We start from the raw sequence: 25,177 nt of genomic DNA, 5'->3' as shown, positions 1-25,177 counted from the left end.
CACCTAGTCCTGGGTCTTTCCCAGAGGCCTCCTCCCTAGGGAGATGTCCGAACGACCTCAACTGGCTCCTTTCAAGGCAAAGCAGCAGCGGCTCTACTCAGAGTTCCTCATGGATGCTGAACTTCTCACCCTATCTCTAAGGGAGACTCCAGCCCCCCTCCTGAGGAAACACATTTCGGCCGCTTGCACCCGCGACTTCGTTCTTTCGGTCATGACCCAGCTTTCATGACCACAGGTGAGGGTAGGAATGAAGACTGACCGGTAGATCGAGAGCTTTGCCTTCCTCAGCTCTCTTTTCGTCACAACGGTGCGGTAGAGCGACTGCAGCACCGCCCCCGCTGCTCCGATTCTCTGGCCAAACTCACGCTCCATCGTCGCCTCACTTCCCAGACCAGTGTGGAGATATAATCTCTCCTCCTAGACCTGGGTCTTCCCCGAGACCTCCTCCCATCGTGAATACGGTTCTCCCAAAACATGAGGTAAAAGTACAAACACTATACAATCAAACCCCTAACACACACATCACCTGAACGATGTTGCTGTATGTACGATGTGTTTGAAGAATCTCTCTGGTGTATAACACTGAGTAATGCCTGGGAAGACATGTAGCATTTGTCTTCAGGGCTAACTATCCGTCTGTTCCCAAGTGGAAGGGGTACAACAGGGGTAAAAAATATTGTAACCGCCCCATACCCACAAGCTGAACGCGCTCCTTCCAGACTGAATGGCTCCTCCGCGGGACGACCTTGACGAGCAGACCGACTAAAGAGACCACAGCGCTCTGAGCTCTTTGTCCTGGTGAGCTCAGAGCATGAAAAACACATTTACGGCTGTGGTGGCGTCCGTCCCGTGGGACAAACAAAGAGAACCTTTCTTGTTCTCGGCCCCAAGCTCCTGGAGGCATGAAGGGCAAATGTCTACAGATTGCTGTAATAAACAACACACAGTCGATTCAAAGGCAAGTGGCCCCTGCACCACTTCTTACACCCGAACCTCCGATGCCTTTGCTCTGCCCGCATCCATCTTCTAACCTCATTTGATCACTCTACACACCTGTAGAGATTGCTCACTGAATCTCTCACGGTTGTGACGCTGTGTCTGCTTCATTTCACTCTAAACAACGCCCCTGTGCTGGGATATACTCAGAACACACCACAGGCTGTCATGAGCTACTGCTTAAATCTTACTCTTAAAGAGGTTTGATGCTAGAGTCCCACCATCGAAGTCCTGTACAGACACCCGCCCGACCAATCGTCAGTCGATCACAGCCATCAATCAGGACGTTTCAACCCATTGCATCAATTAACGGTCCTACAAATCTAATGAAAACCAAACTAAGCAGGAAAATGAACGCTTGAGCATACAGAAACCATTTTATTTGAGGTGCACTTTGAGTTTTTAGTTATGCCCATGTCCCTTCCCCTAACATGGCGGGGGCGGGACATATGGTCGTTACTGCAGCCAGCCACCAGGGGGCGATCCAGGTGTTTTGGCTTCACCTCTGGGGAGCAAATTTCACAGAAGACGGGTCACTTATAGTCAAGATATCTGGCTCTGAACGAAGCTCTTTGGCAGACTAAAGACCAACCCGTTCTCATCCAAACGCATCACATTCAGACGCTTGGACAGGACCCGTAGACGCCACCTTTCAATGCACAGTGTTGCTCTGAATGTCAAACTATGACACTCCGCTACGAACACATGGTTATCGTTGTGAATTCAAACTAAATCATTTGATTTGGGTTAGGAAAAGATAGTGGTCCCTGCTAAGGCTTAATATTGCTATGGATGGGTTTACAGTTAAAGTGTAGTTCCGGCATAAAATCATCCCATGGTCTTTTTCAGCATTTGCATACATCAAATAAGCCATTGAGTTTTTTTTCCGTGAATGAACTATTAACGGAGAAGTACGGTAGAGTCGCTAACTTAGCTCAAGGCAGTACAGTGAAGGCATTTAACCACTAATGCTGCTGAAAATAACAGCAAACCTCTGCAGCAGCATGAGAAGAGTCCCTACACACAAACAGTGTAGTTAGTGAAGCCGGAGTTTATTAAAGAGTGTTTTAAAGACTTACCTACTGGCCCCTGTACCAGCTCCTCTCATAGTAAAGTCCATTCAAGTGGATTACCAAAGTCAATTCCAAAGGAAGGAGCCCATTGGTGCTTTGTTGTGTGTGTAGGGACTCTTCTCATGCTGCTGCAGAGGTTTGCTGTTATTTTCAGCAGTATTAGTGGTTAAAAAAGACGTTTTGATGCCTTAGCGACTCTCCCGGATTTCTCTGTTAGTAGTTCTCGAGGATAGTTAGAGTTAATAGTTCATACACGAAAAAAAAAACTGTCTGGATGGCTTATTTGATGTATGTACAGTAAGTGCCGGGAAAGACCCTGGGAGGATTTTACGCCAGAATTACACTTTTTAAAAAGCTTGGTGCATCCGTATCAGATGCCAACAAAGCTTCTGCATTTGACCCTCTGGGGATTAGAACGGTGAGAAAAGACAGACCATCATCACCATCATCACCATCATCACCATCATCACCATCATCACCATCACCATCATCATCATCACCATCATCACCATCACCATCATCACCATCATCACCATCATCACCATCATCACCATCACCATCATCACCATCATCATCATCACCACCATCATCACCATCATCACCATCATCACCATCATCACCATCACCATCATCACCATCACCATCACCATCATCACCATCATCACCATCACTGAGTCAAATATTTGTGACATTAAGCCACAAAATCAATCATCAAGTCATCGAGTCCTCCTGAAAGGCAGCAGAGGTCTGCTTTACAAATGAAACCGTATATACATGAAGTCAGCTGCAATAGGATCAGCATGTTGGCCTAGTTTTCTTTCCCCATGTGTTGTGGGGGTCTTCAGCACCCTAAGGGGGTCTGACGAGGTCATGTGACTCAATGTATGCATTTCCATAATGCACATGGAGACCTATCTGTTTTTGTCTGCTGTCAGAACACGTTAAAGTTTTTATCTCACAATCTGACAAGAGGAGACGGAAGTTGTGAGTGCGATTCCACTCCAAGTCAAATTATTTCAATTATTCATATATATTTCATATATATGAGTCAACATTTTCCTAAGGTGCCAGTTTATCTCCTGGGCACTGCCGGGGTGCTGTTGAGCAAGGCACCGAACCCCCAACTGCTCGGGCGCTGGTCACTGGCAGCCCCCTCGCTCTGACATCTCTCCATTAATTGCATGTATATAGGTCCTGTTTGTGTGTGTGTGTGCGTGTGCGTGTGCGTGTGCGTGTGCGTGTGCGTGTGCGTGTGCGTGTGCGTGTGCGTGTGCGTGTGCGTGTGCGTGTGTGTGTGTGTGTGTGTGTGTGTGTGTGTGTGTGTGTGTGTGTGTGTGTGTGACCTGTATAATAATAATAGAGTGGAAAAATTGAATTTCCCGTTGCGGGATAAACAAAAGTAATTCTTCTTCAGGTGTTCTTCACACAGCATGGTGATGGTAGTAGCGGTAGACCTCCTGGCGGCGTGCAATTCCGGTTCGATTCCCGTCCCTATCTGACTGTTTGTATTTGTTTCCAAATCATCAGTCATGCTCTCCTTAAATAATACTTTTAATAACTGCCTTCAGATCAGTTATTAGTTTTTTCCTCATAATAATAATGTAATTTTTGGCAACCGGCTCCTCAGCAGCTGAACATCAGCACAAACACACACACACACATACACACACACACACACACACACACACACACACACACACACACACACACACACACACACACACACACACACACACACACACACACACACTCTTGTGAATGCTCAAATGAATCCAGCTACATTATTTAAAAGTCTAACCCCTGACCCACATTCAGCACGGGCCACCGCAGGCTCAACATAAACCTCCACCTCTCCTCTTGCGCGCTGATTGGACGGCGGGGCCCGCTCGGGAACGCGCCGGCGTGGACGCGCCCGGCCTGTGTTTCCAGGAGACTCTCCCGCGTGCTCGCGCATGCACCCCCCCCCCCCCCCCCCCCCACAACACCACCACCCTCAGCTGCAATTTATAGGAAGCTTCTTGAGTGCGCGCTCGCGTCCGAAATCTGAAATCTGTGTCGGGCGTGCCCGCCAGTGGAATGCGCGCATCCGCTGCACGCACCCCCCCCTCCCTCACTCCCTCTCTTGCAGCACAAGTCCGACGCTTAATTGGAGTGATGTCGACCACAAAATGTAAATATACTTGAAGCTTTTCCTGCGGTTAGTGGAAGTTTTGGAGACTCGCGGCCGTGACCCCGAGGGGTGATGGGGAGGCTTTCTCTGCAGACTGCACCTCTCCTCTCGTGAGCTCATCATCATCATCTCCTTCTTTTATTATTTCTGCGCGAGGATGAAAACTCAACCTCGCCTTTGCACTTGGAGCAACTTCATCTCTCCGTGAGGGCTGACGGGACAGCGGCTCCTGCATCATCACCACCCCGCTGCTTCTGCGTTTCAGCGGATCTGATTCGGCTCCTTTGCGCCCTGCAGATTTTCGTGGTGGTGCTGATCCATCCAACTTCTTTCGTCCGGCGTTTATTCCCTTCCCTCATTTGATTGCTTTTTTATTTTTGTGTGTGTGAAAGAATGCGTTCACTGTCTTGATCTGGAGGATTACAGCACTGTAACATTGTCGGGTGGCTTACATGTAGCGGAGGAAAGAGGCTCTGCGCGTTTCTGAGGGATTCATCGGAGGCTTATATAAGAAGAGCCGTCATGTACGCGGGGCGCAAGAGGAGGAAACCAGTCCAAAGGGCGTAAGTTGCTTTTTATTTAACATTTAATTGTTAATTTCAGGGGATCTTTAATTGAAAATAGCCTGGGTTTAAAATGTCAAACGGTCCTGGTCCGGATCCTTAATTGGGACGTCCGTTTCTGGACCTGCACCGCCCGGAGCACCCGCTTCTCGAGCCATTTCGTTTATATTTTAACGCAAATTCATTTTAATGCACCTTGCAAAGTGACGCACAGTGTCTTCTGCAGGATATTTGTAATGAAAGGTGCATTTTTAAATGTGCAGTGTTGCTTTAATGCCTGCGGGTTGTCGCAGGCCTCACTGCGGCCTGGTTTTAACCTTCACCTCTTCTCTCTTTTGCTTTTTAATTACACACTTTTTTCTTAAATCGCAGAAAAACTGAAGCAACACACACTTCAAACTTTTTGCATTTTTTTACAATGTTGTGTTTGTGGAAACGCCACTGGGTCGCCGGGACCCTCGCGCACGGGGTTGCGCCATTTTCTGTCAAACGCCCTTCAGAGGAGACACTTTATTTCTCTCCTCGGGTTATTTTTGATCCTCTAGGATATTTACTCACCATTTAATAATAAAAACATGCATATTTTCGGTTTAATATGTTGAAAATCTCCTTTTTTTAATTGCATGTTACCGTTTTAAGGCTTTGACTTGGCTGTAAAACCCACAAACTTTCTTTTTTTAATCTGAAATTGTCTTTTTTTCAGCACTTAAATTACTTAAATTCAGAGTTGTGATGATGCAAACATCCAAATAACTAATGTGTTATTATATGAAAGCCTCAGCTGCTGCAGCAAGTGTGTTGGTGTGACATAATCAGGCAAATCACACTGATGCCATGTGTTTATTTGCCAATATTTAATAATAAAAACATGCATATGTTCGGTTTGATATGTTGAAAATCTCCTTTTTTTAATTGCATGTCACCATTTTAAGGCTTTGACTTGGCTGTAAAAACCCAGAAACGTCTTTTTTTATCTTAAATTACTTAAATTCAGAGTTGTGATGATGAAAACATCCAAATAAATAATGTGTTATTATACCAAAGCCTCAGCTGCTGCAGCAAGTGTGTTGGTGCGACATAATCAGGCAGAGTCACACTGATGCCATGTGTTTATTTGCCAATATTTAATATTACTATTTAATTATTACTTTAATTATTATTATGATATTCTTTATTTGTTGGTGCCTTACAGTAGTTTCCTCTCAGCGAGAGTGTAAAGGACAAAACTAAACTAAAATAATCAATAAATGAAATACAAAACCAGAGGAGAAAAGGCAAAAAGAACAAATAAAACATAATAATGATAATACAATTAAAACTAAGTAAATATTCTGTTAATAAAGGATTAAATTGAAGTGTAATAATTTAGAGTTATACTAATTAATAACTTGATTAATTCAGTTTATTGATAATAACAAGAACATGCTAACTCAAAATATTTCACATTCAGTTTTCTGAGGAAGTTGTTCATTAAAATGAGAAATAAAAGAATATTTGTCTTATTTCACAGGAATATACAAAAATAGGCTTTACCATGTGTTTTATTTCATGTAAAATGTTTATTTTTGTCTTTAATTTCCAGGAAAACAGAATAGGAATTGGATTAATTATTGTATTTTGATTTATTTTAAAATTGTTTGTTTTAATTTTATTTACAAAATAATCAAAATAAAAATTTCAATCAATCATCAATCAAAAACCTGCCATATCATGATTTATTGAGATGGATAGATTAAATCAGCAGTTTGAAGACATAACTTTGTACTTTATACAAATCAGTGGATTAATTATGATACAAATATATTTTATTCTCATAGCTGTGTGTGTGTGTGTGTGTGTGTGTGTGTGTGTGTGTGTGTGTGTGTGTGTGTGTGTGTGTGTGTGTGTGTGTGTGTGTGTGTGTGTGTGTGTGTGTGTGTGTGTGTGTGTGTGTGTGTGTGTGTGTGTGTGTGTGTGTGTGTGTGTGTGTGTGTGTGTGTGTGTGTGTGTGTGTAAAAAGAAAGATGGTAACTAAATCCAAGTTCTTAATGTTTTATGATTCTGTTAAACATTTGGAATATTTTCAAGTTCCAGGTCTTTATTCCTTTATGCAGGAAGCAGTCGTTGGAAATGAAATGAACATCTTAGGTCTCTCCAATAACGCTTATTAAATATGTATAAGAAAGAACAACAACAAAACAAGAATCTGAACAAAAAGAGGTGCACAAAGGACAATATTTAACATCAAAAATGTGTGTTACAATTTACATTTAGATGCAAAATGAGAGAAATAAATGCATGTGTGTATGGAGAGGTGGAATATATATACACTGGAGATCACAATTAGAGAACAAATTATATATACTTGATTTATTCTGAAATATTGTTGTTTTTTTAAATGTTCAGAATCTGATAGATTATCCGCTGTGGCTATACCTCTGCTGTACTTGCATCTTTTTTCTTAAATAACCGAGGCACTTCAACAAAACCCTTTTATTTTGTGAACAAAAGCATTATTGTATCAGAAGAGAAGATTTCAACACTGTTTTCTTCACTAGGATTTAAAAAATGAACAGGAAGTGTAGAGGCTACAGCTTCAAACGACTTCAGCAACAACAACATCAACAACTGTGTTGCCATAAAAATGAGTGCAGCATCACCAGTGGTGGACTTAACATTGTTTTAACTACAGTAATGTTACGGGTGCTTTGTAGGGTTCCTGACACTGTGGATATTAAAGGTTGAATATGTAGAAAAGCTATATTTACAGCTAAAGCTAATAAGCTAATAATTAGCTAAGCTAATACACCCATGGGGTGTTTTAAGGGGAACAGAGTGAACGTATTACTTTTCCATGGAAAATATATTTAGTCTGAATTAATATTTAAACAAACAACGACTTTGTCACATTCTGTTAAATTTGTACCAGCCATTAGCGTCCGGCATTTGTGGGTTGCCCCGGTTGTCTGCGCAGCTACTGTAGGCTGGCACTGGGTGTCCTGTTTACTTAGCTCTAACGGCTATCGCTAACGGCTAACGGCTAACTCTAACTCTTCTGCAATACTTGTTTTTTATGGTGCGATTTGCAGGAGGGGACGGGTTCAAACAGGCTCAAACAGACACCGGTCCCCTGAAGGCCACTGGGCCGGGTCTGACCAACCTGGCAACCCAACTGCTGGAATTATTTTTTGTTACTGCGACAATGATCATGGGACATTAGATGGCAGTGCTCTGCTCATTCTCCGTATTCAACCTTTGAGTGTTTCTCATAGTGACAGCCTGCGGGAAGAAACTGTTCCTGGGTCTGATGGTTTTGGTGAACAGTGTTCAGTAGCACCTACCAGAGGGGAGAAGGTGCAGCAGGTGATGTCCAGGGTGGGAGGGGTCTTCAGTGATTCCTGGAGGTCCTGGATGGCGAGCAGGTCGTCACAGATGATTTGTTCCTGCAGACCTGACTGTCTGTTGTAGTTTGATCCTGTCCTGCAGTGTAAAACTGGATCAGAAGGTTAAACTTCATGAGCTGCTGGGACTTTTGATTACTTTGTTGATGTTTGGACTCCCACCTCAGGTCCTCTGGGATTGTAGATCCCAGAAACCACAGAGTCCACAGCCGATACATGCTGTCGAGTATGGTATGCCTGCTAGAGCATCATCATGTGTTGATATCATCCCAAAATCTTGTATAGAAGTGGACTCAAAGTTAAAAGAATTTAATGTTTTAATTCAAAATATGGTGAAGTACCACAAAGGTATATTTGTTCTCATCTTAGAATGTATCACTAAATCCATAAAACCCTCTAAAATGCATTGTTGCGTGACTCAAAATGTCTTTGTAACTCAAAGAGAAGTCTCATTTCAAACTAGTTTGAAGGACCCTAAATGCTTGTTTCTAAATGGTAACCCAAGATTTGGGTTAAGATGAGTTTAGGTGATCGGAAAGCAAGTCTTGTAGGTTTTAAAAAAAATCTAGGGTCACCATCTTGTCCTGACCCTGGATGCTGATGATTGAGTGACCCCTTTCTTTCCATTTGTCAGGGTGAAGCAGGCACCAGCCGAAGGGGCCAAGTCCAACCCGTCCAAACGGCACCGAGACCGGTTGAACGGGGAGCTGGAGCGCTTGGCCAGCCTGCTGCCTTTCCCCGAGGAGGTCACCGCCAGTCTGGACAAACTCTCCATCCTCCGCCTGAGCGTCAGCTACCTGCGGGCCAAGAACTTCTTCTCGGGTAAATGTCTTCAGATCATTATTCTTTGGCATCGGTAATGGCTCATAGTGGTACTTGTTGTGTTGTGAGCGCTGGGACGCTGCTCATTTATCATATCTGCTATTTGTTTGGTACGAGGTTGACTCTGTTGCACAAGAACGGTCACATGGATGCATCGATTAGGTCTATCACAAAAACCTGTTTCCAGTTAGTGGGTCAGTTTTAGGAAATCATCTTGTGTGCCATGAAACTCAAAGAAAAGATCAATGTCAAATTAATGAGTTATTGCATGTGTCCGGCACAGAGCGATGAGCTCAGCACAAAGACTAAGGGCGCACTCACACTGTCCTTCCCCACCGTGCCCCGGGCTTTAGGGTACTTGTCCCCCCCTCCCTCTCCCCCCGCGCCCCAGGCCCGTTTGTACTCACACTACCTGGGCCTCGCGCAAATGCTTCTTGCTGTCCATAAGTCATCACGCCGTAACACGTCCCACGCATTGATTGACGTCATCGTGATGCGTCTCTTTGTTTCCAAATCTTTCTGTAGACCTCAGAGTTTTTGTGCGTCTTGTCGACTGTTTTTGAATCTTTTCATCGACCAAATCTGCAGTAAACACTCCACCTCCGCATCACACCAACGTGAACCTTTCGCCGCCATTGTTGTTGTTGTTAAATGTCCGCGCATGGTCCGTCCTTCTATTTTCTATGTCCGAACAGGTGCACATAAAATTACGTCAGAACGGTCGTAGGCCTCGTGCTCGTGCTCATGCTCGTACATGTGCTAACGCGCTCTACAAAAGCCCACCTCTCTCAGACGAGCCGTGGACGTGACTCACACTGGTCAAACGCACTAGGCTTTAGCCGAAAAAACGGTTTTGGCCCGGTACGAAAGGACAGTGTGAGTGCGCCCTAAAGGCAAGGGGGAAACTGCCTCGGCTGAGTAACACTTTGAGAGAATAGTTTTTGATTTGATGTATTGTCTCATCTCTGGATGGAAGAAAAATGTTATCCTTGCCAACGATCGAATACAGAGAGAGCAATGGAAACAGTTGTTTTTCTTCTCCCTAATGTGCAAATCAAAGTGTGTACTTGTTGAACCCCTACTACATACACATTATCTTAGAATATGAACATTAAAAACCAGGACCAAGACAAGTGAAAGAAGCTTTAATTAGAGATTTCCATCAGTGCGTTTGCATGCACATCAGTAACCAGAAAATGGCCTTATCCCGGTCAAGTTGCCCACGTTTACATGAGAGGGGGTTGAATAGGACAATGACAAAGTAACTCGACCTCCGGTACAGTAGGTGGAGCTCCGCCAACATACAGCTGATCTGAATACAGCTTTATTTTCTCGTTGGGGGGGGGGGGGGGGGACAGCCGACTTTTGGACTGAATTACGACAGAAACGGGTCTTCGTGGTAGTGATGTTTCTTGCCGTTGGGAAGTCCTCCCTCAGTTTAAAGGTAACGCTCTGTTATTGTTGTTTTTTAGACGTTGCTTTCGGCGCTGTTGCTTCCTGGTTTATTCTATTTCTGGGTCAAAAGCCACCAGCGCGGAGTGGGGCGGGGGGGGCGTCCTAACCCCGGCACATGCGCAGACGAGAAACCCGATAATATTCTTGGTAAAGCGTTTCCATATAGAAAACTCCGGCTACTCAAGGAGGTAGCTAGGTCTGTTAACCGGGGTATGAGTACTCTGATTTTACCCGGGGTACGGTGTTTACATGGTGTCTGAGAAACCGGAGTCTGACCTTAACCCCAATATAATCGGGTTTTTCAAACTTCAAGCATGCTGATTGCGTCCACCACTGCTCTTACTGAATGAAACACCAGGTTACTCTTGGGTAGATTGGTGGATTGCCCGACAAGCAGCAGTTCCCTTCTTCTTCTTCCAGTCTTTAAATGGGGTCAGGCCTTTGATCAATCTCAGCTGAACACAGGATGAAACTAAAATGGATCGATCTTCCCTTTGGGTCGATATAGCAAATGAAGTTTCACCCCAAAACATGTTCTTTTAAGCAACATTTGACGTTCGAAACCCCTTCAGCTCTTGAGCATCTTTTAGCAGAGTTGTCTTTGATGAATTCAAACAGCAGGGAGCAGTTTAAAGCGGGCGGCTGCTCCTAAATGCCCTCGGTTATTGCTTTGGTCCCTTCGACCGTTAAGAGAATGTCACAACAGCCGAGTTGCTCGCTTCTGTATTTGCGCTGGATGTGTTTCCTCACATCTCACGGCTCATCTCATCAACCAGAGATGTGGAGACCACCGCGGCAAGAGAAGAGCAACCAGCCACCGCCTTATTCAGATGATTTCATCCCGGGGAGAGGCCCTCAATATTTCATCAAGACCCATGTCGATGTATGTGTGTGTGTGTGTGTGTGCGGCATCACTTATCCGAGGAGCTTTTGCTTGGCGTCCATTAAAACCGTACGCCGAAGCATATGGAGAAGAGTTGCATGCCAGTGGACGAATGTGTACGGTCTTCTCCGCGACTCAGAGTGAAAACATTGTTATTTTAGGCGGTGATCTTTCAAGGAGAATGCTGCAATGCGGCCGCCGGATGCTCTTGAAGCATGAATAATTGAGAGAAAACCCTGGAGTTTAAAGAATTTATGAAATGGAGGCAGGGCAATGTTTGTTTAAGGCCGCGGCTGTTTTGAGATGGCTGTTTGGGGTGAGACGGACAGGATACAGCAGCGGCGATACGAGTGTGTTCAGGCGGACGGAGCGAGCGCATTTCATATTTTTATTATGTGCGCGGCGGCTTGGTTCATACGGTACGTTGTGCGTTTTCGGAGGCGTTTGATGCCCTGAAGAGACAAAGTGAAGACCACACTGACGTCTGAAGCATCTGACTCATCTCTATTATTTTCATCTCTATCAATAGCTGTTGTGTTTTTCTTTCCCATTCAATAACATATGGAAGTATTCTACCCGGCCTGTCACAGTGAATTATTGATAATGGATTTCAGTACCAATAGGTCAAAGTGTCGCCTCATAGATGAGCCCTCTTGTCTAACTGCATTAGCCCACTTCCTGGACAGTCTATGAGTAATTGAAGAGCTCAGGACCCTTACATTAAGGACGCAGCTCCACGGAGAGAGGAAGCTCCGCGGACCCCGAGGGCCCGTCGCCCCGGGGCCGCCTCTCCAATCAGCTGTAGTTGTTGTATGTAAACAGTGCAAATCCTGCTTGTCAGTGCCAGCCCTTGGCCCATTGGTGGGCTGTGGAGCGACTCCAGTGAACTCTGGGAACGCTGCCATCGCTTCAACTTTCGCCTCTGTTTGGATGAACATACGAGAGGCAGTGCTTTACCCATGCACGGGTTATGAGACAATGGGCCCCCTGGGGTCCCCCACCCTGTCGACATAGTCTGCTTTAGTCATTTTGAATCTTTTAGTGGTCATTTTGGGTCCTCCTTATAGTCTCTTTTTAATCGTTTATTGTGTCTGTGTGGTTGTTTCGTGTCTCTTTGTGGTAATTTGTTGTCGTTTGAAGTTGTTTTGTCTCTTTCTGATTGTTTTATGTCCATTTTAATTCATTTTGCACCTCCCTTTGGTCATCGTATGGTTGTTTTGAAGCTTCTTGTAGACGCTTTGCATGTTTTCGTGGTGATTCAACATGTATTTCTTATCTTGTTGCATCTCTTTGTGGTCATTTAGTGTCTCCTTATAGTCTCGTTCATCTCTATTTAGTCATTTAATGTTTCTTTGTGGTCATTTTGTGTCTTTTTGTAGTCATTTTGTGGTTGTTTTGCTTCTTCTTGTAGTCGTTTTTTATCTTTTCGTGGTGATTTGTATCAATCTTTAGTTGTTCTGTGCGTCTGTTGTAATTTTAAGTCTCGTGGTAGTCTTTTGCAGGTAGCTGTAGTCTTTTAACGTTTCTATGTGGTCGATTTGTCTCTTTGTGGTTATTTTGTGTTTCTTTGTGGTCATCCTGTTCAGGACCCCTGATCCTAGATCATTATAGTTCCCAACCACCTTGGCAACAGTGTTTTTTTATTTGACAAAATAGTTGACAAATAAAACTGTTACGGGATGCACTGTAATTGCTTTTTCCCTCAAACGTGTGTGTGCATGTGCGTGCGCGTGCGTGTGTGTGCGCGCGTGTGTCAAAGCCCAGTTAATCTGGCTGACGGTATTATCCAGCCCAGCTGCCATCTTTGTTATTGTCAGGCGCTACAGTGGGCTCGTCCCCATCAGCCAGTCTGAGGAGAGGGGCGTTAACTCTCAGAAAACCCATCACACTGGGATCCCCCCATTCTGGGTGTGTAAGAACCATCTTCACAGCTGTTGTCTGCCTCTTGGATCATTTCTGCTCCATGCGTGATAAACACAACTGTGGTTGATGTGGACATTTATCTGAGTTATTTTGTGACCCTGGAGGCGCTGCAGCACCTGGTTTTGAAGCTGACTAGTCATGAGTTTTTCTCTTATGTGTCGTGTGTACCTGTCAACAGCAACACATCCGGCAAGATTTTCACTTTGGGCTGAACGCGTTACACCACATTACTGCACCGAAAGGCCACATGCAGTGTCTCTCTGAGTGTTAGTGCTGTCACACATAACTGGTGTGGAGAATCACTGATACGCTCGTTGGTGTTAGTTTGCTCTCTCCTCTTTATCCATGGTTAGAGTGACTTTTCCAAACACTGCTCCGGAGACGCTCGTCTCAAAATCTAATTGTCAGATTGCCGGAAAATTTGGTTTTTAATTATCGGATTATTTGGAAGATACCGTGACCTTCTCTCTAGTGTCACATTCAGGCTCAGTTTTCTCATTAACCAACATTTATTCTCAATTCTCATCCAGTTTGTTTGTGTCTCGTGCACGCACGGGTGACGTGATACAGTCTTGTTGATGTTTTCATATCAACATGCCACAGACTGAAGCATTCTTTCATGTAAATGTCTTGTGAGGAAGGGGATGTATTCAGTGTGTTTATTAGGCCTCAAGGATGATCACAACTGAAACAGGGACTGTGAACATAATGCAGCCAGGTGGAACTGACGCTGGGGGACAGTTGGTCCAGTCGGACCTGTTATCTGGAGCAGAGACAGTCATTAGCTGATAAAAGGGGGCGTTTGATTCCCTCTTGTTTGTCTCCTACCTAGTTTTAAGATCACAGTAGAGAAAAAGAGACAGTGGTGATGAGTTGTATTTATTCATAACCTTTTGCTTTCGTTGTTGTTGCTGCTCACCTTACTTGTTTACTTACTGTTTGTACATATATCTATAAAAGTAACGTGTTACTCTGGAGTTACATCCGGAGCAAAGACGGAAATGAGGTGACGTCGTATAAGAGCGCTAAAATTAAAGCAAGGAGGGTCGGGGTGGTAACCTGACTCCTCCAGATGGATTGATTTGCATGATTCTCATTTGCTCAGCATATCCAACTGGGAACTCTCCTATCTCTGTCTGTCACCAACACACGGGCCAAATCAACCAATCAGATCAACGAAGCGTATGACGTGCTAACAGCGTCGAGGCAAAGCTCAGAAAGCAACATGCGGGTAAACGATATTTTCCGTTTGTGTAACGCAAATTTACAGATAAAAGGCCCATTTTCAGGAGCCCGGTCCATATTCAACAGAAGGATCCAAGAGAAAGAAGAGTTAGCGAGTGTTTTGCTCCATAGCTGCTCATCTCATCCGTTGAAGCCGCCATGTTGTTTACACTAAACAGTGGCTTCTCGTTGCGTCACACTTTAATCCGACTCAAAACCAACGCTGATTGGTTCGGTCGTCAGGCAAACGGCTCCAAATTTTCTCGGCGGCACGTTACAAGACTGATCTGAGAGTAAAATACAACAGAGCACAGAGATCAGGACGGACTCACGAAGCTATCGGGGTGGTGGATGGGTCCCAAAACCCGGGACATTTAACACCTGTTTTCTAATCTTAACCAAGTCATTTTCATGGTCATGGTCACGCACCGGTGGCCGTTTCACAGCATCAAACAGAATAGTCGTATTTCCTAAGATATCACATAAACCCGTTAATGAGAGTACGTTGCACATACTGGTATATCACCTCCACCATACTTGCGCTCAAGTGACATCTTGTAGACGTATCCATCATGTGCGAAAAAAAATGTCATAGTTAAAAGTAACTTTATCTGCATTTAAAGAACAATTTTTAGAGCCTCTCCTGCTGCTCGTGTAGCTGCTCCAACACGACACGGTTTCACGTTCATTGTGTTTTTCTTAAACTCCTGTATTACCTGTACGACTTTTCAACGGTGTGTATGACGGCAGGGTTGTTTCGGCTTTCTTTCAGTTGGTCAGAATTGATCCCGTGGGGGGGAAAGCGTTTACGGCTGAGAAAACCCTGACGAGATCCTGGATGACACAACTAAGCCAATAAAGGCTCTCTTGGGTTTCTTGGAAGAGTCCTCTTTGCCTGCAGCCAAACACTTTGATTGTCCCTTTCCTTTTGCTGCCTGTCCTAATTCACACCCGATCCCTTCTTCTTCTTCTCCTCCTCCTCTTGTTTCTCTGGAGAGGTGCCCTGGGTTTTTTCGAGGGAGGCCGCAAGAATCAAACCTGACGTCACATGACCGCTGTTGCATAAGCAGCACTCTCTCAGAGGCATGTCAGACGGTTGTTATTGTGCTCAGAGCCTTCACATAACAACGTAGTTAGAGCACAGCATAAACCAGAAGCGGTTGCAGGATATGAAATGATGATTAATCCGGTGATTTTATCTTGGCAGCATGTTAAAGTGAACCGCAGCTCTTTCACATACACTCTATTGTAAATATAGATGGAGATTAAGAGAAATAATCCCTGTGACTGCAGAGGGATTCACTTCACTGTGTGTTTGGCGTCGACTGCGTGTTGGACACTGAAGGCTGTGTGGGAATATTTGAAAAGTGTAACACAGATTGTTCCAGGTCAGTGTCAACAACTCACAAACCAACGTTTTACTTTTTGAGCTCAGTGTCAGCATCCCCATCAGTTTCCAGAAGGTTCCCACAGATCCTCAAGAACGTCTTAAAAGGCATCGGATTCATTAATAAAAAAATTAGGCCATAATTGATATTAAAATATCTTCTGATCGTTCAGACATGGGACGTTTTTTTTTTCTATCAGTCATTACACGAAAATGTAAATCCACATTTACGTCTTGCAGACCCGGATTGGCTATTAAGCTAAGATTTTGCGGCCATGTATACGAGGTAGAAAGTTCAGTACAATAGGAATCAAGGCAGTGGAATCCCACATGCAGATCGAGGCCCCGTTTACACGACAACGCTCGCGGATGAAAACGACAAAATATTTAATCAGATGTGCCTTTCATTTAGGCGAAATTGCGTCCGTGTTTCCGTAACATCTGTGTGCAGAGTTCAGGTAACCAACAGCAAACATGTGGGACTGTTTCCATCAGTGGGACAAGTGTTCAAGTGTCCTGGGTGGAGCCGAGGCGGTGGGAGGCTGCAGACCGTGCTGCAGATCCCCGTCACGCTGTACGGCGTCCTGCTTCTCCGCTGTTAGGGAGAGAAGGAGAAGGACGTTTCCCAGCATGCACCAGCTCTGGGTGCTGTTGTGTGGCCGCGCTTCACAGCTCCACCTAGACACCCGACGCGCACGTGACATTCAATTTCACACACTTTTGTGTCACCATGTGCACGCAGATTTCCCCCCAAAGACGCTCGTCTAAACTCTGAATAAAAAGTGAGAACGCAACGGCGCTTTTTGCGTTTCCTTTCTAGATCGTCTCCGTCTAAACAGGACCTGAGCTGCGTACTGGAGACCATCCTGCGCTGGGATCACACCAGTCAGTCCAGGGGTGTCAAGTGGGGGTTCACTACTTTCGACCTCGTTACTTCCAGCGCCCTTGCTCGGAACACACACATCTTTGAACTCTTCATTTTGATCTCAACTATACGTCTTTAAACTTTCCTGACTGTATCTTCCACGCTTTAGATGCTATCGCAGCATCAAAATCTGTCCGCATACAGTATAAACACTAGGGTTTGGCGCTATCTTCAGTTTTTTTTCTTTCCACTGGCTCACTGGCCCACTGGCCCACTGGTCCAGCGATCCAACGATCATAAAGAGCTAAAAATGTGCCGTCTCTACACGCTGTTTCCCCCCGCTGTCTGATGAGCAGCTGTCCGAAGGCGTTCTTCCGTCGCAGACCGTTAAAATACCAAAATTAAGTTGTAATGGCCCGGAAAAATTGCTACAAAAAACTACCGCCAGCGATATACTCTGCGATCGCCAATAGCCCCTATATTTGTATTAATTTCATTCAGAGTGACATTAAAGTCTTCAAAAGTTGCCTTCAGCTGTAGGAACCCTGTTGTGAAAGTCAGTAACTTGCTGGTAAACATCGTAGATCATCTCTACACTTTGGAAGCCAGAGAGTTAATGTTGAAAATCATAAAACTCAAATGTGAGCTGCTGGATGTGCACAGTTTACTACCACGGTTGCCCTGTAAACTTTATGAAGTGATAATATGCCTGTATTATGTGTGTAGCTGTGTGTTTATTACTCCTTCCATTTCTGAAAGAAGCAGTTTACTGCTTGAACATTGTTTTAAGTTTTAACAGAGATGTTTTTTCAGGAACAAAACCTTATAAACTGCATTTCTAGCCCCATAATTCGACGTTCGTAAACAGCATAAACGTTTATAAAGAGAAAACAGGACCTCTGAATGTGTTCCTGCTGATTTTTTTTTGTTTCATTGTTAAAATACCAGCTCCCCCCAAATCAACCACACTGACAAAACACGTTTCATTATCCGGCAGTGGAGGAGAAATTAATTTTTCACAAGTTTCCATACTGGCGGACCATTATATCTATTATAAAAGCACCAGCAGTACAATGTCTTCCATTAATAGAGACGTGGCGAACATGGACCTGCACACGCATCAGGCAACTCCCGCTGGATCGGGACATGAATATAGAAAATGAATTATGTAAAACACTATTCTGATCCAAGTAGGAGAGCTCCAGTGTACACCGTAGACCGAAAAGTAGGTAGCACCCCGCATGTCTTTGTTTCCCTTCGCTCCACCGATGTGTGAGAAGTGTTTTGGCGAAAACAATGCGGCCGAATTCATGTCAATCAATTCAAATTAATTCTCTGTGGTTACATGTGCAGAGCATGTTGCTACGGGCCTGATGTCTGAGGGAAAACTAGGCTCCGCTTTAATGAAATGAATGTGCATACATCGCCGCAGTGACACGGCACGCATACGACTGGCACACAGCTGGAGATATCTGTCAGAGCTGCTGCGGTCCGACGGCGTTTCTGTAGCATGATGCTGCTGCTGCTGCTGCTGCTGCTGCTGCTGCTGCTGCTGCTGCTGCTCCAGGATTGGTTATGTAAGCTGTTGCGAAAGTCTTGTGACACGTCATGACACCCATCTCTGTTTTGGTGTGAACGAGGGCGACGATTCGAAAACGGCACCCCCTCCTTCCTGTAGATTATCTATCCGCACACAAATGAAAGGCAGGGCTATCTGGGCTACATGATCAGCAGTGGGTCATCCCTTCATGACGACCTCCCCTCCCTCCCTCCCTCCCTCCCCCATCTCTCTCTCTCTCTCTGCTCGTCCTTCTCTCCGTCCTTCCCCTGCGGGGCTTAACCCCATCCCCCAGCCCCGCTGATCACGATACGGGCAGAACGAGGAATGCAGGCCACCAAAGGGGAAACCTGGTAATCAGTAGTTACCCCTCCCCGCCCTACCCCGCCCAAATCCCATCACTCCTCACCTCCCTCTTCTCCTCCTCCTCCTCCTCCCACCTCTCTAGATGGCCTCCCATAAGCAAATATGCAACCATGTGATTGAGAAACCTCGGGAGACACGAAAGCAGCACAGGGTGCGTGCTTTCCCCCTGCATTAGTGACCACGTGTTCATGTTCAGCCTCTATGTGTGTGTGTGTGTGTGTGTTGCATGCATCCATGTGTATGTTAGTGGGGGTGGTATGTGTGCATCGCGTGTTCATTTACTGCAGTGTTTGGGGGGTGAAAGAGTTGAAACGTTCTATATTTACTTGCTGCCATTCACACTCTGGTAGAATAATTAACACACAAACATGCTCACACACATACTGTACGCCACTGTACGCATGCATCGCCGTGTGCGCGTGTCTGCATGCGTACATGCTGACACACTCGTTCACTGTGCTCCTCTATGTCATGCGCAGTAGGAAAATATCATCACTGCCATGCAGAAGTGAAATGTAGCTGGTTATACTTTGTTTGTTTTTCTGTAAGATGATCAGTGCTGAGCAGGCTCCTGATAAATTATCATGTTGTGTTTTATTTGCTTTTAATTTGACAAAAACACACAAAAAGACGTATTAAACGCTCCAACTTAACGCTATTTACTCTGAACTAAAACTCAGTGTAGAAATACTCTGTTACAAGTAAAGGCCATGCATTTTTTTTTCAATGAATGTAAAAGTATAAAGTTTGGGCATCAAAACACACTTTGAGTTACCAAAGTAAAGCTAAAAGCACTCATTATGCAGAATGGCCCATTTCAGAATAATTTTTTATATTGTTGGATTTTAATTGATGCATTTATATGTTAATCACTTTAATGTCGGAGCTCATTTTAATTATTTATATATGTCTTGGTAGTTTGAAGTTTTATCTTTCCCTATAATAAAACATCTGAATTTATTTGTTTATAAATAATTGCTATAATTTGTATTGATCTCTATCTGCAACACAGCTAAAGTGGAGTACAGTACAAGTACCTCAAAATTGTACTAAAGTCAAGTCAAGAGATCTTTATTGTCCCCGGAGGGCAATTTGCAGCACAGTCAGCAGCAAAAACAACAGTAAAATGCACAATAATGACGCACACGATGACAAAGAGCTAATAGTTAAAAGAGATGGAATACACAACGGCGTGAGTGACATGGGACAACAATTAACAATCATCAATCAACAAAGTGCAGTATATGAGTCAACACACTTGAACAAACAAAGGCATATCATAATACCATCTCTATTTAAATGATTTTAATGAAAAATCACAATTATCAATATGTATTCATAGAAATATGTAATTGATCACAGCTGTAAGGTGCTGGAAAAGCTAGAAATGGACCTTGAAAGTGCTTGAAAAATCCTTGAATTTGACCTCAGGAATGGCGAAGGAACCCTGCACATAGTTTTACATGAGTTCACAACGTAAACAACGTGTTCCCGTGTTCGATACAGCAACCGGGAGCGTCATGTTTTTGACATGCAGGGCCGCCCAGGGCATTGACAAGTGAAGCCGGTCAGTGAGGGTCCTGACAAAACGGCTGCATGTGCGAGTTGGTTTGAGAAACGTGTTGCAGCGAATCTCTCTTTTAGGGGATTTTCTCCTGTGCTATAAGTGTTCTCCTACACACACACACACACACACACACACACACACACACACACACACACACACACACACACGCACACGCACACACACACAGTTGTCACTACTGATCCGCCTCCAGAGTGCTTCCTCTACAGTATCAGCATCCTGACCTGCACTTCCTGATTAACCTGATAACATGTTACAGATTAACACCTGAGCTGAGCGTTTGAAAGAGCGCTGCGGCGAATTTAGACTTCCTGGTGACAGTGTGATGCTAAAAGGAGCTTGTAAATAAACAACCCTGGTGCAGGCTACTTTTCCAGGTCACTTTATTCTCTTTTGTTTGGTATGTTTCGTCTTTGATAAAATTGGTCAAAAATCCCTCATTAAGACACCCAGACCTCAAGGAACACCAAAAATGTATCCTGTGATGTGGGATAAAGAACTTTTGACATTTGGTGATGTATGCAAGAATAGCATTTTATAAGCTCTTGCGTAAACTGCTCAAAAACTCCCTTATTATTGTGAATATCTGTATGAAACCATCCATCCTCTAGGCCTGTGAATGTTCTCATTCATCCTCTAAACACCTCGGTCTCTAGTTTGCGGTTGTAAAGTTTCATGAGGCAGTAGTGATCCAAGAGATCACAACCGCTCATGTCAGACAATGAAACGTCTCCTATGGGGACTGACATCGTCACACATGAAGACAACTGGGCTCCTTGAATCCTCCAGAGTCTCAGCTGTACAGTCAGACCCAGTTCATGTAATTCAGGACTGCTTATGGACCAAAGTATGCAGGAATATTACAATACTACGTTTAAGAATAGGACAAAATAACACATTGTACTTCATGCATTTTTTTTGATGATCATAAAGTGTGCGTGTCTGTAAAGGGGAGACTCGTTGGGACCCATAAAACCCATTTTCATTCAGATGTCTTGAGGTCAGAGGTCAAGGGACACCGTTGCTACTGGTCATGCCAGTTTTTCCTTCACCAAAACTTCGCCTAACTTTGGAGCATTGACTCGCCCCCTTCCAACGGATCCCTTAGATCGTCCGACACCTTCACTCCAGCTTTGATACAGATCTTTGCGGCATCACAAAATCCAAATGTACAGCGACATTGCACCGTAGGTCTAAATTGAAGCATGTTCCTACATCTGTATTGCCTCTTCCTCATCTTTAACTGACTCCGAAACTGATTTTGACCAATGACAGACCAGCAGGCAGCCATTTTGATCTAATCAGCTTATATTTCATGTTATATTAGTTGATTTTCTCTCGTACAGCCCACTTGAAATTACTCGATTTGTCAAATATCTTTATGATTCTCCAGAACGTTCATTAACCCTTCATGCTGGTTTTTGAAAGTACAGCGTGCTCAGTGAAACAACATCACCGCGGATGCATTTCCGGCACAAAGCAGGTCGAGAGAAACACGCCGAATGATAGATAGAAAACACAGAATGAGCCACAGTCACCAGTAATGGGGAGGATCGGCTCACTGTCGTCGAGGCTTTCGGTGACAAAGAAAAACCCTGCACCTGCAATAAATAAATAAAAATAAATACACTCGGCCACAAACAACTGATGACCTTCTCAGCCGTGAACGCACAAGCAAGTCTTTATTTTGCTCTCCCCGTTGCTGCCTGCGGTCTGAATCGGCCCTGGCACGGATCCAAAACAAACTGCAGCGCCTCCACCTCCTCCCTGCACCATGTTACCAGTATGGGGGCCGTGTGGGTTGGGCGTGTCCTCTAATCGCAGCTGAGGATGTCCGACACCACGGGTCCCTGTCACCATACCCCCCCTCTCCCCCATCGGGCTTAATACGCTGTGTTAATGCTGTCCAAATATAGCACTGTTTCATGATTCAGACTCCTGCTATTGTCGTTCCATGTGACCTGACAGCAAAGACATGCAATATGTGATGTAAACAAACAAATTATCTCTGAGTTCTCTACGCGCTTTTACTCACTCACTGGGAAAAGAAAGGCTTATATATAATGTATTGTGTTAAAGTTGATAAATAAAGATATTGCGTTCCACCACTACTGATGCTAACACCGTACGACAGCGTGGTTGGAGCTCGTCAGTCGCGGCAGCGCTTCCTGAAGTCTGCACGACTACATCTAAAAATAACCCTGTAATTACGGACAAGAGAAAGTGTCGGTTTTAACAGCGGCTCTTTGGTGTTAAGCAACACTTTATCTCAAATCTGTCCTGTGATTGGTTGTAATCACTCGGTAAAGTCTCTTTTTGGCAGCGTCGTGTCGGGTTTGTTTTGCTATCAAGGGTAGGACGGCGGCCTGTAACAACGCTGCTGGAAAGATGCCAGGACGGCATGTTAGGGATTGGACAGGAAATTGAAGCGGCACAGGCACAGAACATCCCCTGCTAATCCATTTGTAAATAGCATGATGGGACAAATTGAAAGTGGTCAAAATATTTGATAAATATTTGCAGTGAGCTAAATGTTTTTTGTTGGGGGGGGGGGGCTCAGCTTAAAGTAAAGCTCCCTGTGAGATAAACCTCCAGCAGGTCTGGCTCTCTCTGTGGAGCCGCGTCGGTAAGCTTTATTCTGCTGGAGGCTCCGTGATGAAAGCCGGGACCGGAGCCAAGCTGGCCTCTGGGTCACAGTCCCAGAACGGAGAGATCTGTCCTCTGAAAGTGTCGACGAATGGCCTACAATTGGTTTTGAAGGTCTGTTGGGTTCTGAGAATGGGTCTCCCTACAATGACGTTCATGTTGAAGGAAGCTAGATTCCCGCGTGGATCATGTTCACTGGCAGCGTTATCTTCCAGTCCAGGAAGGGACTCGTTCTTCTGGGGTGGACGGTTGGAGTTTAACTAAAGTTCTATCCAAATTTCTGTTGATTTCTAAAATTCGTGTAATGTTTCTAATTTGTTTAATGGTGTAAAACTAAAGGCTGACTTCTTACCTTTCTAACCGAATATTGTATTAAACACTTTTAACCACTAACTTCATCTTTGTGTTACTCGCACGCTAGCCTTGTGAGGCCACCCTGATCTTGCGAGCTCCATTGTATTTTACTCGTAGATCAGTTAACTTGCGGCAGAGAAAATTTGTAGTTCGACCAGCGACCGAACCGATCAGCGTTGGTTTTGAGGCGGATTTGAGTGTGACGCACCAAGAAGAGACTGTTCAGTGTAAGCATCATGGCGGCTTCCGCGGATGAGATGAGCGTAGCTATGGAGCGAACTGCTCGCTAACTCTTTGTTCTCTGGATCCTTCTGTTGGAATATGGACCGGGCTCCTGAAATTGGGCCTTTGATCCGTAAATTCACGTTAAACACAAACAGAAAATATCCTTTACCCACATGTTGTTTACTTTCAGAGCTTTGCCTCAACGTTGTTAGTACGTCACACACTTCGTTGATCTGATTGGTTGATTTGGCCCGTATGTTGGTGATAGACAGATGGTTTATCCAATCATCATCCAGTATTTTCGCCCCTTCCCAAAAGTTCTCCAAACCAGAGTTCAGATGGATCTGCTGAGACGATGAGAATCAATCCATCTGGGGGAGTCAGGTTACTCACGCGCCCCTATTTGCTGTAAACACTGGGAGCTGATCGTCCAAATTAACATCAATGCTGTAGAGACATTAGTACTACAGTCCTTCACGATAAAATATACGTTTTTAATGTAAACCACCACCTGAGTTGCTCAGGCTAAGCATTGCCCAAACGTTCTTATTACTTCCTCTCATTAAAGTCAGCTGCGTATAAAAATTAGACATGTAAATAACCGCATACAAATATGGAATTTCACCTGTAGAGTCCTAAAAGTCTATAAATGAATTCACTTCGGCACTCGGGTAAAGAGCGACAAAATGTGTCCGGATGTGTCTGGATAGTCAATGCAATTATATTTGTATTTATATACAAATTACAATGTTAAAATCACAATAATCCAAGTGATAAACACATTAAAAGTGTGAAAACTATTAAAGAAAGCAGGCAGAACTACAGAGAAAGTCAACAAAAACAAAATTCGCAATTGACTTCGCAAAGAATAAAACAAAGAACATTAAAAACAATGGTAAAAAGGTTAATTTTGAACGTAGTCAGTATGAATAAGCTCCTCATAGGGAGAATAGCAGGTGTGACACAGAGATGCTCACCTATTGAAAGAAGTAGTAGTGTTCAGTTAACATCACATTGCATGTATTTATCAACCGAAACAACAAATGCTAACGTGATCCTTTAATAGGTGGCATGCATGTAGAGACGCTGCAGCATATGTTAGTGATTCTCGTGGTAATATGGTGAATCTGACGTACTTTGTCCAGGATAATGGTGACGTGGGATCCTCAGATGTCTAACAGAGGCTGTGGGGATCCGACCCGTTCAGCTCAGAGTCTGTGTTTTATTGTTTGTTGTTTGTTGTCCAATATTTTGGAGCTCCATTATGCAAAGACAAGCATGTTTGGGGAAAGCCAAGCTGTTCCATTCAGTTCAGTAGAAAACGCCTTGGGGTGATTGCCGGAGCGCCATTATGCCACACGTACGCGGTGGCAGTGGGAATGTAAATTTTTCATTATGTACACTTGTGCCCAGTGAAGCTCGCTAACAAGATCCGCTCTTTGTCCTCCTCTCGGCCATTCAGGAGGCTTTCTGTTGGCCCACTTCTGCTGATGTGTAAAGCACTAAAGTACAAACACTGCACAACACACACACGCACACACACACACACACACACACACACACACACACACACACACACACGGTCGGTGCAGTGATTTTATTATAGGATCTTCACATTAAAACCTTTCTTTTCTAATTCTTCTTCTTTATCAGACAATATTTGATGTTATAACTTTTGCGAGATGACAAAATACTTTGATCT

General features: G+C 44.3%; 1 protein-coding gene across 1 annotated transcript in view; it reads left to right on the top strand.

Moving 5' to 3' along the window:
* Positions 1 to 4,761: 4,761 nt before the first annotated feature.
* The window catches only part of LOC310953182 (aryl hydrocarbon receptor-like), a gene marked incomplete at both ends in the record, with an annotated part of 44,307 nt that continues 23,891 nt past the window's right edge, over positions 4,762 to 25,177 (top strand). Inside the window, 2 exons of the mRNA XM_083922138.1 lie at positions 4,762 to 4,802; positions 8,817 to 9,004. Of these exons, the coding sequence (XP_083778264.1) occupies positions 4,762 to 4,802; positions 8,817 to 9,004 (229 nt within the window). The remainder of the gene's footprint in view (positions 4,803 to 8,816; positions 9,005 to 25,177) is intronic.

Source organism: Echiichthys vipera (genome assembly GCF_963691815.1).
Source record: "Echiichthys vipera genome assembly, chromosome: 10".
NCBI lineage: Eukaryota > Metazoa > Chordata > Actinopteri > Perciformes > Trachinidae > Echiichthys > Echiichthys vipera.
Note: the sequence above shows the minus strand (reverse complement) of the source record. Positions and strands in the feature narration are given on the sequence as shown.